The following is a 14470-nucleotide window of genomic DNA, read 5'->3' on the forward strand; positions in this document are numbered from 1 at the left end:
AATAAATAGTTGACCTGGTGACGTACAGTAAGTCCGAAGTATTGCATGAAATTTACATATGGTAAAAATGTTTGAAATTTTGTACGAAGACCAGGAATAAATTACTTTAAATTTATTTATTAAGACTTGGTTCAATCTGTTGAATTAATACGATACTATGAAATTATTTAATAACTAGACATCTCAGAGTTATCTCAGACAGTCAGACACGACAGACACACAGACAGAATAGCGATATTATATATAATATATGGGTCTACGTGACGAGCCAGAATGTTAAATTACAGAAATCACAAATATCGGAAGGCTAAGATCGAAAATCGAAAGATCTTAAGTCGAAATAAAAAAAGGGTGCATGGTAAACGGAACATACTCACGTACATACTCACTTAATTTGCGCGAGCAGGGTACAACAGGAACAAGAGGAACAGGCTTTTCCTCCCGTATTCTGCGCGCGCACATTAATTGAGTATGTACCATTTACCAAGCACCCTTTTTTTTGATCTTTCGACTTAAGATCTTTGGATTTTCGATCTTTGCCTTTCGATATTTGCGTTTTCTGTAATTTAACATTCTGGCTCGTCACGGAGACCGATAATATATGTATATGATGATAGATAACGATAATGTAAACGAAACCTTTTTCATTTCGGTGAGAAATTCAATACTAGATTGTTCATACGTACGTAGTTTATAAATATAATAAAATACATACAAATTGCAACAAAGAACTTCTGAAATTTGATTTAAATATAATATCAGTACTCTATCGATCCGAATCAGAAATAATGATTCTTTTGAGATACTTTTATCATGCTCATATGCATGCACCGAATCGACCATTGTCGTGTCTTACAAGATGTAAGCTTTCGATTGTCAGATGTAATTTTACAGATGCCAAATTCTGGCAACGTACATATACCTGAATACTATGGAATAATAGTAGAATCATTCTACAAAGGGAATTCTCGGAATTGTTACATGTCGACCGTACATATTAGCGAGTTGTTGTCTCGTTACGATACAATGCGTGTAGCGGTCCAACAACAATACCACGTGAATGGAAAGTGAAAGAGGCCATTTTTTTCTGCATTTGCAGACACATATATATGTATATGTACATACATATATGCATATACATATATACGTATTGGTTGGTGTTAACTAAACGGTAAACGTATTCGAATCTAGACCAGACTTCTTATTGCGAAACGAGACGCATAGCGCTCTTAATTACTTCCAAATTTGAAACAATATCCGAAATACATGCCGCCTTTGAATTGATTCAACCGTTTGTTTTGTTCTCTTTATTGTGCTTGAAAATTTCAATTTATCAGGAAAATCGGGGAAAGGAATGTCTGTTTGTTAGCTCAAGGTTTGGTTTGTTTTCTTCAACAAAGAATAAGTTATTTTTAAATTGAATGTGTACTATATTTTATACTATACTACAGAAGTGAAACTTACGTACACAAAATCTGTATATATTCCAGGTAAATAACAAATAATAATGTGAGGTGATTTTCAAAATGGAAGAAAAGGAGACGCAATTGTCAAATTATAAACATGGTTGCTCGGATCTTTACATTTATAATAATATAAATTAGTTGTACAAATGTTACAAATTGGTTGACAAAGTTGAATAGAGTTATGTATATTTCCAAATCATCATCATTTACGGCCATTTACCATACATTACAGGATGAAGGCCTTTCCAATGTGCTTCCATTCGACTGATTTGGGCAAATCTCATCCATCTTATTCAACACATTTTTATCATAAAGTTTTTATTAGTTTGTGTGAAAAATGGTGAAGTATTTGTGATTTTGAACCACTTCCACTTCATTTTCGATCCATTTTCCATTTTACCGACATACGGAAGCCAGCTCGAATTAAAGTGAGCAAGTGACTGTGGCATAACGCTTCAGGAATTTAATCATCAGAGTTGACTGTCAGATCGATGTGATGACAACATGGTTATCAGTTGCAGCTGCGCCTTACGCCGATGCATATTTTAATTGTAATTTCAACCATTCATCTACATTGTGGCCTTCCTTACACCATTTCACATTATCATTATACATATTATATATCCATTGGCGGCTCGTCTTTAAGGGCAACCAGGGCACTAACTCACACACATTTCTCGAAATAGAAAATAAATTTCGTGTATTGTTGTTGACACGTCAAGAGTCAAGAAGTGTTTCTTTATTCTTCTCACCACACCAGTAGAACCAGTTAGTAATTTAGTTCGGGGCAGTGGTTTATATGCCGTGGTCCCGTGGTCGCCAGCTTCGCCTGTCATCTGGCACTTGTGAGTAAGTACTGTGTGTAGAGTAGAGAGTCAGTCGAGGCAGAGAAAAATGATCCGTATTTCCGTATACAGAAGGTCGCTTTTAGTTAGCTGGGTAAACTTTTCTTTTTTTTTATATAAAATTCAAAAATAAACGAAACCATCAATATTTTTAGACATTTTGCTTGGAATACTTAAATGACAATAATTCATTTTTATCATTAAATATGTTTTATTAATTACATTTTAGCTGTTTTAGAAAACAAGATGAAGGAAGTCGATAATTTATTTTACTAAAAATATATTAGGTTAGAATTTTGAAAAAATAAATAAATGTCTGGGGGAGAGCGGCTTCAGCTTCCCCTTTTCTTAAAGTCACGCACCACCCCTGCATATATCTATATTAATTATTTTCATAAGATTATCATATAGTTTTCATATATGTACATATGTACATTAATTTTAAAAATGATTAGCTACATTAATTTCATAATTTGATTAACATATCGTTTTCATATATGTACGTACATTGATTTGAAAAACGTACTCTGCAAGTAATTTTAAATATCGATTTGAATTTAAATGAATAATAATAAGTGCTTAATTTTACTTTTATGTGATTTTTTGAAATATTTCTTTATTTTGATTTCATTTTGTACAAAATATTTTACAATGATTATAGTTTTAGGAATTCAGCTGTTTCAGTCAATTCAGTCAATATCGTAATACTGTTTTATTTCAACGATAAAATCTCCCAATATGCAACTACGTATATATGTACATACATATACATATGTACATATGTATGTATATATAATTTGAGCACCTAGTTTGGGGTGACGTCATTTAAAAAAATGTTGAAAATCGCTGCTATACTTCGACACAAGAACAATCGCCATCAAATAAAAGAAACGAGCAGAACTTTTCAATGCCTTATTAAACTTTCCGTTTCGATTTTCTTAGCGTTTAATCGACACAGCCACAAATTCGTTCTAGAAAATGCTTTTGCTTAAAATTGAAACGCTTTAATTACATCCACATACATTAGTAAAACAATATAATGTAACGGTAAAGATGAAACGTTCGGGAAAATCTTTCCCCGTTTTAATGTATGTAATCGGGTAATTAGATTATGGAATTAATATTGGAACCAACCGAGTGTTGAAATGAAAAGTGCCTTTATAAACTTTTTATATATAATAAAAATTGTGGGGTTTTGGCCCGAATTTCGAACATACATAGATACTATCGATATTATGAATATTATTATAATGGCACAATGCGTAATGTGAAATGTTGCGGTATTACTTTTTGGTCAGTGTTTTTTTCCTCTCTCTCTCTCTCTCTTTTTATATTACATATTTTTTTATTATTTTATTTTCGATCGACGTAACTTTGTATTGTGCATTTTTACGATACGATTTGAAATTTTCACGTCATTGTGATACATTTTCACTGACATTTTGTGATTTTCGCAAGCGGCCGTTGCGGTTTAGTGTATCTTTCGGGCCCCACAGAATCCGACTCGTTTTTACTAGCGTATTTTTATTTTTTTTTGATGATTATATCTTTTTTCTTAGCCGGTCGATCGGTTCGGTTGATATAAAGCGACCGGCCTTGAGAAAAAATGTAACGCTTGAAGTGTACGACGTGTATGGAAGATCTTTTGGAATGAAACAAGTCCAAAAAATATAATAATAAAAAAAACGATCGCATACCTATAATATGTACAAAATAAAAATAATAGCGAAAAGTATAAGACCGTTTCAGATACTGATCTAAATCGCTCAGTATACGTGCCCAGAGCTCGTGAATGGGAAAGTTATATGTGTATTCGAGAGGCACAAAAGGTCGAAGTTTCGTTGTTACAGTTCGTATCGAGCTTCTTTTCAGTTTTTTTTTTTTTGGATTGTTTGCGCGGTTGATTCTCGCCCAAAACAATGGCATATTAATTAAAAATTCTAGATCTGGTGGTATGAAAATTTCTATTTCAAACGTTCGTTTTTGTAAGATACGATGTATGTAAATATGTACTAAGTATTGATTGTTCGAGTGCGTTCTGCTTCGGGAATGTTTTAACGTCAGTTATCTCAATCATTATCTAATACCATTATCATAATGATATAATATACTTTTTAAGAAGAGAGTATGGTGTAAGTTATACGATACGTCATTCATTGAAATATTGCGGTGCTCATTCCACTTATTGGTCGCAGAGGACCTTCAATTGACTCTTCGGCCACAATTAAGGCGGAAATGAACAGTTTTGCACAAAACTGAAATTATTTAATGTGCGCGCGCAGAATACGGGAGGAAAAGCATGTTCCTCTTGTTCCTGTTGTATCCTGCTCGCGCAAATGAAGTGAGTATGTACCGTTTACCATGCACCATTTTTTTTTTGATCTTTCGACTTAAGATCTTTCGATTTTCAATCTTTGCTTTCCGATATTTGTGTTTTCTGTAATTTAACATTCTGTCTCGTCACGTAGACCCGTTTATATTTATTTTTCTTTCTCTTTTTTTCTTTTATAAGACATTCCCTTCTTTGTTGTTTTTTTTATAATTTGTAATTATTATTATTATCCGCTATTATATAGCTTATTATTTTTATGATTGTATTAGTATTAAATGTGTTGTTTGTGTTTACATATATATATATATATATATATATATATATATATATATATATATATATATATATATATATATATATATATATATATATATATATATATATATATATATATATATATATACATATATATATACATATATATATATATATATATATATACATATATATACTTTTATATATATAATATAAATTGCGAACGTAGGAAATTAATAAAAGGATGCAGTAACTCTCCAGATTTCGCTCAACTAAGGTCTAGGAAAAAGGAATTCGAACTCGAACTTGGAAATCGATACGGGAAATTAAACCCAGAAGCAGACATCGAGGAATTGAACACTGTAATTAGTTCGGTTCTAACCTCAACAGGTAAGAAATTAGGTGGTTTCAGGAAACAGATTAAATTAAGCAAAATTTCAGCGGAAACAAAAAACCTAATTAAGCATAAAAGGAATTTAGATAGGGATAATAATAAGCAAGAATACAATCTAGTAAATAAGGAAATTAAGAAGAGAATAGTCAGGGATGTCAGGGATTTTAACAGCAAGCTAATAGAAAATACCATTAAGAATAACCGTAGCCTGAAAAAGTGCAAACAGGATCTTTTCTTAGGCAAAAACCAAATGATCGCAATCAGATCAGAGAGCGGAGTAATAATTAGGAATAGAGAAGAAATCATAGACAGAGTTTACACGTTCTATGCAAAACTATACGAGAACGACAACGGCCAATTCCCCACTCTGGAATCGACACACGGCCAAAGGGTTCCTGCAGTATTGCCTAGCGAAGTAGAGGCCGCGCTAAAAACTGCAAAGAATGGTAAAACCCCAGGGGAAGATAATATTCCCATCGACTTACTAAAATGTGGCGGCCCCCCCCTAATTAATATCTTAGCTAGGCTTTTCAGCAAATGCATCCAGAACCAAGCTATACCAGAAGGATGGAATAACGCAACTATCATTTTAATACACAAAAAAGGCGACAAAAGCGATATCAAGAACTACCGACCCATTAGTCTACTTTCAGCGGTCTACAAGCTCTTCACGAAGGTTATTACAGAAAGGCTGAAGAATATCCTCGACGAGAACCAACCTATAGAGCAGGCAGGGTTTAGGGCAAATTTCAGCACAATGGACCACCTCCAAGTAGTTGGCGAACTAATCGAGCGCGCCAACGAATATCAACGGCCACTGTGCCTAGGTTTCGTCGATTATGAGAAAGCCTTCGATACAGTTAGTCATAATGCAGTACTTAACGCTCTAAAAACACAGGGAGTGCCGGAACCCTATGTGGGACTGTTAGCTACAATATATAAGAATGCCACAGCTTCAGTTAAAATTTTTTCAGGTACAGATAGATTTAGCATAGGAAAAGGAGTAAGACAAGGAGATACAATCTCGCCCAAGTTATTCAATGCGGTGCTTGAGGGAGTTTTCAGGAAATTGGATTGGGATACAGCCGGAGTAAGCATCAATGGTCGCTTTTTGAGTCACCTTCGGTTCGCAGACGATATAGTTTTAGTAGCTCGTGATTCAGCTGACCTACTTATCAGACTAACACAGCTGGACAGGGAAAGTAGAAAAGTAGGATTAAAAATTAACGTAGATAAGACTAAACTAATGTTCAATAGTTATTGCATGCCTGATAGCATCCCCTTAGATGATAAACCAGTAGAAGTAGTAAATAATTATTTATATTTAGGTCAAATAATTGACATGTCTGGTAGTAAAAATGAAGAGATAAAGAGACGTATGAAATTGGGGTGGAGTGCATTTGGACGGATGAATGCTGTTTTTAAATCAAAAATGCCACTCTGCCTGAAGAAAAGGATCTTTGATCAATGCGTTTTGCCAGTGATGACGTATGGATGTGAAACTTGGACACTGAACGCCAAGATGCAAAATAAAATCCAATGCACTCAAAGAAGTATGGAACGCTGTATGCTTGGCATAACGAGGAAAGACAGGAAGCGGAACACGTGGGTGAGAAATATGACAAGGGTAGTGGACATAGTGGATAGAGTGAAGAGATTGAAATGGCAATGGGCGGGTCACGTAGCTAGGAGGATGGACGAAAGGTGGACAAAAGAAGTGCTTGAATGGTACCCGAGAGAAGGCAAAAGAGTAAAAGGAAGACCGCAAGGAAGATGGGTGAACGAAATTAGGAAAATGTGCGGAATGAGATGGATGAGTGTTGCGCAAAACAGAGACGAGTGGAAGCGTGTTGGAGAGGCCTTCATCCAGCAGTGGATGGCGAATGGCTGTAAATGATGATGATGATGATATATATAAAATATAAAAGTATATATATATATATATATATATATATATATATATATATATATATATATATATATATACTTTTGTTATTTTTTTTTTCTCTGAATGATGTATTATTTTCCTTTTGTTACTTTTTTTTTATTATTTTATTTTACCATGTTTTCTGCTTTTGCTTTTTTCCTTTATTTACAGTTTACTTGTTTTTATATCATGTTTTTATATCTTTTTCAAATGTAGGCCATTGTGGCGCATTAGGTTCTTCCTGTAATGCCACAATGGTCCAAAACTATTAAATAAATAAATAAATATATATATATATATATATCAGTGGCGTGCGGTCCATGGATGCGGTGGATGCGGCGCATCCCCTATAACTTTAAAAAGCCAAGAGTATTTTTAATAAATATTTGAATTTCGCTTCGATGTATTCTTAGTGATGTACGTGATTATGATGTAGTATATGAGTATATATATATATATTTCACATATCACGTGTTTTTTGTTACATGATGCATTATATAGGATCTTTTGATAATTTTTATTAAGGATTCGCATAGGCGGCCGGCCGGCCACAGGCGAGTGACGCTGGCGAGTAGACGCTGAGTGAAGTGCGCGCGCGTCATGGATTCGGAGTTCGGACCGATCCCATTTGCGCATGCGCACTATGAGGCTGTCATATTCGCGCGGACGCGTTGACACTTGTTTAACCTCTACGGTGGATTCGGTTTCTCTGTTTGCTTATCTATTGAGTTTCACTTGGAAGCCGCTGTTGATCGATATTTCCGCACGCTACGCCCCAAGTTATTTATCAAAAAGCTAGCCGATTCATTTCTTTAGACGAAGTTAATCATTTATACTGTAAGTTGGTTATTTTTTACTTTTGAATTAAGTTTTCATTTAAATTAGTTTCGTCTAACTTTATTTTTAGTTTACTGTTCCACTACTTACGAGTTTTCATTATTGCCTTTAATATGGATATCGAAAATAACAATGAGAGTGGACTTGTCGTCGAGATCAATAATAATTGCAATTGTTTAATTGAAAATGTGCTGAAAAGAAGATTTGCTTCTCTCCCATTTAATGAAAAGGAGATTATTGTTAAGAGCCCCAAACCCACACCAATATTAAATATTCAGTCTAAAACAAAAACATTTAAAAGGTATTTTAACACAGAAACATACGAAAAAATTTCATGGATTTGTGGATGTGCTCACTTAACGAAATTATTCTGTTGGCCATGTATTTTATTTTCTCAAGAAGTGAATGTCTGGAGTAAATTTGGATTTTCTGACCTAAACAATTTAAGTAAATCGCGCAAGAGACATGAATGTTCTCAAGCTCACATATGTTCTGCTGCTCAATTTAAAAAATTTGGAAAGGGACCTCGTATAGAAAATTTTTTAAGTGCTCAATTTAAAGCAAATATTGAAATGCACAACAAAGAAGTTACTGCAAATAGATACATTTTGTCGAAATTAATAAGCGCGATCTGTTTTTTAGCAAAACAAGAACAACCTTTACGAGGACATTTTGAACACCAGGAATCGGAAAATAGAGGGAATTATATTGAGTTGCTGTATCTGTTGAGTGAATCAGACATAAAATTGAAAACTCATTTAGATAACTCTACGGTGTTTACTGGACTATCGAACCATATACAAAATGACTTGGTATCCGCAATATCAAAAGTCTTGCTAGATGAGATTAAAACTGAAATACGTGCATCAAAATTTGTTTCCATAATTGTGGACGAATCTACAGATATCAGTCGCAAAGCTCAGCTATCTACTATTTTTAGATATGTAGATGAAAACAATGAAATTCAGGAGAGATTTGTTGGATTTGTCGATGTTAGTCCCAATAGAACAGCTAATGCTCTTTTTCAGCACATACGTGAGACCTTGGAAGAATTTGGTTGTTTGGACAAATTAATTGCACAAACGTACGATGGAGCGGCTGTAATGTCCGGGGAGCATAATGGAGTGCAACGAAAAATTCGAGATATTTGTCCTAATTCTTTATTTGTCCATTGTTACGCTCACAGATTGAATTTAGTTTTGTCGCAATCTGTTAAACATATATCCGGATGCAAACGTTTTTTCAGCCGTATGTTGTCATTTTCAACTTTTTTTTGTAAGTCTTCAAGAAGAATTTCCCTTCTCGATTGTCAAATAAAAAAACGATTTCCCACTGCTGCCCCTACACGATGGAACTACAATAGCAAAATTTTAAATATGATATTAGAATATCAAACAGAATTAATGGAAATATTTAATCAAATAATTAATGATGAAGACGAATGGGATACTGATGCTGTCATAAATGCTGAAGTCCTTCATCGTTATTTAAAAGAGTTTGAATTCAATTTCAATTTGCATTTATTTTCTGCAATATTTAATTCGGCAGATTTTTTATTTGAAATTTTACAAAAAAAAACCTTTGACATATCGTATTGCGTAAGTGAAATTAAAAAATTTGTAAAATATTTAGATAACAAAAAAGACGATTTTGATTCATTGTGGAACAAAGTAATAACTAAAAATTTTAATAGAAAAAGAAAATATGCTGAATGTGAAGAAGATGTGAAAACAACGTATAAACTTCACTATTCTGAAATTTTAGAAACTCTTTCAGTAAATACAACCAATCGATTTCGAGATATCGAAAATTTAAAATTTCTCGAATTTTTTAACGTCAAAAAATTTAAAGAATATGAAAATAATTTTCCAGATTTCCTATTTAAATCACTCCACCTAACTTATGGAAAATACTTTGATTTTATGAAATTAAAAAGCGAATTAATTTACATGTACTCAACGCAAGATTTTCATTTGAAATCTATAAATGACGTAAAGGAATTAATTGTGAAAGATGATCTAATAGACGTTTTGGAACAAGTATTTAGTTTAATACAATTAATTTGTACGATACCTTCCACGAGCGCATCGGCTGAACGATCATTTTCGACTATGAAAAGAATTAAAACGTTCACCAGAAGTAGTCAAAGTGAAGAAAGACTCTCTGGTCTTGCTTTAATTGCAATCGAAAAGAAAATAATGTCAAATTTAAAAAACAATAAAAAATTCTATGATGCGGTTATCGATGAATTTTGTAAAAAGGAACGAAGAATAAAATTAAATTTTAAAAAATAAATTGGTCGGTTTTTTTTTTCAAACAAGGGACAGCATCCCTTGTTTGAAAAGTCACCGCCCGCCACTGATATATATATATATACATATATATATATATATATATATATATATATATATATATATATATATATATATATATATATATATGTTTTATTTTTGTCATGTCTAATTTCTTTTGTTATTTTTTTGTTTCTCTTCTTTTCTTTTATATTTTTGAGCATTATGGCACATTAGGAATTCCTGTAATGCTACAATGGTCTAAACTTTAAATAAATATTTCCCAAATAAATAATTTTACCGAAAAAGGTCCAGAGGGTCATTTTGGGACGACGCGTGGTGCCCGTCCCATGAATCTGTGTATGGCACGGCTCATTTTTTTCGCAAATATCTAAAAAAAACCACGTGCCAAATTCAGCGCTGTGTGTTTTCGCCCTTAGTCTTTGGTTTGGTTTAATGCCTTTTGAAATAGTTTTCAACGACTAGACAGACCCATTGAACGCGGATCGCTCCGTGTAGATAATTGACCGTGTCACAATTACTCGGCTCGTTTCGGTCCGGGGGTATGCTTTTATCGATGTGCGGAATTAATCCATCGGTCGATTTTTCGCGCCGGCTCTGTCATGGCGGCGAAACGAGCCGTAAAAACGGCTCTATTCGTAGAGGCCTTTCCCCAGAGAACGTCGGGAACTATTTCTAAATTTCGAACGCGTCCCGACGTCGTTCCTCGGCGTTTCCTCGGCGGTTCCCACGCTCTCCTCTCGGGCCCTCTCTTGGTACGCTTTGGCCCGCGGTGACTTGCCCACCGGGGTCGACGACTCCAACAGCGTAAATCACCGGTTCGAATCCGTAAAATAATTCGTGTTTGCGTGAAGCAATGCGCGGGAGTCATACGTGTCTAATTTCGAAGATCGGTGGAAAAAAAATGCACCGACTGCCTTGGATTGGCTCGATTCGTTCGAGGATGAGCGCTGGGCGATTGACATCGCACACTGGCTGAAATTGATTATCTATGTATGTGTGCAAAAGTCCAAAACTAAATAGATGTGTCAATCCCAATAATAATATATTTCTCAGTATAGAATAAACGAGTAGTTCCTGAGAACGCATTATTTTTAAGTCTACTCAATAAATAAAATACGGGTCTACGTGACGAGCCAGAATGTTAAATTACAGAAAACACAAATATCGGAAGGCAAAGATCGAAAATCGAAAGATCTTAAGTCGAAAGATCAAAAAAAAAAGGGTGCATGGTAAACTGTACATACTCACTTAATTTGCGCGAGCAGGGTACAACAGGAACAAGAGGAACAGGCTTTTCCTCCCGTATTCTGCGCGCGCACATTAATACGGCAGGAAAAGCCTGTTCCTCTTGTTCCTGTTGTATCCTGCTCGCGCAAATTAAGTGAGTATGTACCGTTTACCATGCACCCTTTTTTTTTATCGATATTTGCGTTTTCTGTAATTTAACATTCTGGCTCGTCACGGAGACCGATAAAATACATATCGCTCACAAAAAAAGGTTTTGTGTCGGCAATATTCGTCACCTGAATTAGTCTCGTTTTAAACGTTAAAGTGAACGCACTGCTTTCAAAGTTCTTAAGTGTATTTGTGCTTTATCTATGTACGTAGTAACAATATAAATAAGACAGTTGGGGGTGTTTTTCACAGGGATGTGCTCATGTATAATGCCCTCCCTGAGTGCATCTGCTAAGACCATAGATGCATTCTTGCGAGGCGCGAAGAGACACCTCTGTGAGGGACAGTACATATAAGTTAATTATAAATTTTAGATGTTTTAGAATCTAAAATTTAGAAGTAATTAAGATGTATTTTTAAATTAGCTTGATAGCTAAGTTTTGTGATCATGCGAAAATTCGAACTCGAGATTTTGACTGATTCGAACTCAGAATCGATTACTGATCAAGTTTTCATGATCTAGAAAAAATGTGTGTGTGTGTTTTGTTTCTGTGTATTTTGGGGATTTTTCGAACACCGTTAGTCCTATCGAACTAAAACTTAGTATCAGTTACTGAAATTTTTATCGACACGATTTAAATTTTTTTCAAATTTTTAAGTTGACCGGAAATGGTACCTCCCTTATACATTCATAGGTGTCCTCTTTTTTTAAGTTTTTGAATTCAATTATCTCCTAAGCCGCTAACTGAATCGGACTGAATTTTTTACATGTAATAGAAATAATAATCTTTATAACCTTATATTTTTTTAATATTTTTATCTGAGCCGAAAGTAGTACTTTTACTCTAGAGAGTCGAGGTTTTTTATGTTTTTCTCAGAAACCTTTTGATTTTTGAACTGAAATTTCATATCTAGAAGTTTAAGCGTAATAACAAGTTATGTATAAAATTTGGAAAGAATCCCTCCACCGGAAGTGGCAGTTTATTTTTTTTAAAACCATTGAGTTTTCATCCACAGGTGTGTACCATTTTTTGCATAGCTTTAGTTTAATATTATTAACTATTTAGTAGTAGTATTCCTAATACAATTTTAGAGAGTCATTTTTATCAATAATTATGGCTTATGTCTGGTTTGAAATAATATGTTTTTTGCATCAATAATTATGTACCTATTCGATATATTTTTCATTTTGAATCGTTGATATGGATAATTTTCTTAGGTTAGTATTTTTTGCATGAGTACTGTATGTAATTTGCACTGAATTTTAAACACTAGTATTTAGTATCAATCATTATATGACAGTTTAATTACATAATAGCTTAAAATTAAACAAAAGTGAGATAATAATTCTTCAAATGTATCCTTCCATACTACTTAGACCGTAGTAAATTCATTTTCATTATCATTATTCAATACAATACATTACAAAACAATGGATTGCGAAAAAAATAGAACAATTTTAAATATTTGACTAATTTCGAGGCGGAAATCACGCAATCATTGAGCGTGTTTACAATCGGAAAATTCGCAGTTCCTAGTCACATTTTCCGGTGTTGACCGTCTGTCATTGAACCGGAAAAGCGTTGCTCAATCGATGATTTGACTAAAAATAGTATTGCGAAAGATCATCACTGCCGATCGAAGTCATTGAGCAACTTTGCGGTGACCACACGTGCATATTATTACGGCAAGTGTGGTGAAAAAAATATAAACAAAATGGAGTATTTCCAGTGTGAACTCAACCAAGCAACACCACACACAAATTATTTGTACAAAATCGTGTGAATTGAACCGAAAGTCGCTTTTGTCCAAAATCGCACTAGGTTAGTCAATATGTAAATTTCGGAATTTAAATTGTGTAAAATTGTAATAGGGGACGAGTGTCATCAATTGGACCTTGAAACATTCCTCTGAAATGGAATTCACTATGTGAAGACATTTTTTGGAACATAGATATTACATCTGTTTGTATATTTGGTCTTTGGTTTTGCCATTCAGGGAATTTTCGGCGTATTCGGATGCTTGAGAATGTTTTACGGAACTTTCTATTTGCGGAGAACAATCAAACTGTAATTAATTAATCGGAGTAAGTAGACAAATAGCTGTTTCGGCATCAACGAAAAGAGAAAATTTCGCAAATATTGAATTGTCATCGCTCGCAACGGAAGATGATGGATTGATGCTGCAAACAGTAGTAGGAGAGTAGTCAATGAAAGGCAAACATTTTAACGGAAATGATTAATTGTTCAATGCATAGCATTTTTTTTCATTTTATTATTAAATTCCCTGACAAGCTATATTTGTACTCGAATCTAGTGAAGCAGAGAATTATCACTGTTAATTGGTATTTACGGTATAAATAGTCTTTAAAACAAAAATTATGAATTCATATTGTACATATCATATCATGAACACGTCTAAAAAATATATTTAAAAGATTTATTGTTCTGAACCAATTTGGATTTTCGGTATAATCGCCTAAAAATACAGGTAGCTGCTGAACTACTCAAAATTTGAATTTCAAGTAAAATTCCACTCCCAGTGATAGCCTCAATCTGGATTGACTCCTTTTAAGGTATATTCGTACTGGCACAGCACATACTGACAACTCCACGTAAAAAGCAGTACGAAAAATATTTTTATTAAATTCTATATAGACATATTCATAAGTTCCTTTATGTGTTTAGGTGTAACAGCAGTAGCC

At 33.9% G+C, this 14470-nt stretch overlaps 3 protein-coding genes across 3 annotated transcripts in view; 1 reads left to right on the forward strand and 2 right to left on the reverse strand.

Moving 5' to 3' along the window:
* Positions 1-14470, reverse strand: part of LOC143915157 (uncharacterized) — a 510169-nt gene that overhangs the window by 275498 nt on the left and 220201 nt on the right. The gene's annotated exons all lie outside the window — the stretch shown is intronic.
* LOC143915135 (uncharacterized) overlaps positions 1-14470 on the reverse strand; it is a 129344-nt gene that overhangs the window by 98937 nt on the left and 15937 nt on the right. The window lies entirely within an intron of this gene.
* LOC143915902 (zinc finger MYM-type protein 1-like) lies at positions 7793-10350 on the forward strand. The gene is made up of 2 exons (XM_077436723.1): positions 7793-8056; positions 8127-10350. Exon 2 carries the CDS (start codon positions 8170-8172, stop codon positions 10348-10350), a length of 2181 nt encoding a protein of 726 aa, XP_077292849.1. The 5' UTR covers positions 7793-8056; positions 8127-8169.

Source organism: Arctopsyche grandis, chromosome 8 (assembly GCF_051622035.1).
Source record: "Arctopsyche grandis isolate Sample6627 chromosome 8, ASM5162203v2, whole genome shotgun sequence".
Taxonomy (NCBI): domain Eukaryota; kingdom Metazoa; phylum Arthropoda; class Insecta; order Trichoptera; family Hydropsychidae; genus Arctopsyche; species Arctopsyche grandis.

Excerpts from the sequence above, each read along its gene's own strand:
- LOC143915902 (XM_077436723.1), top strand. The coding sequence starts at position 8,170 with ATGGATATCGAAAATAACAATGAGAGTGGACTTGTCGTCGAGATCAAT.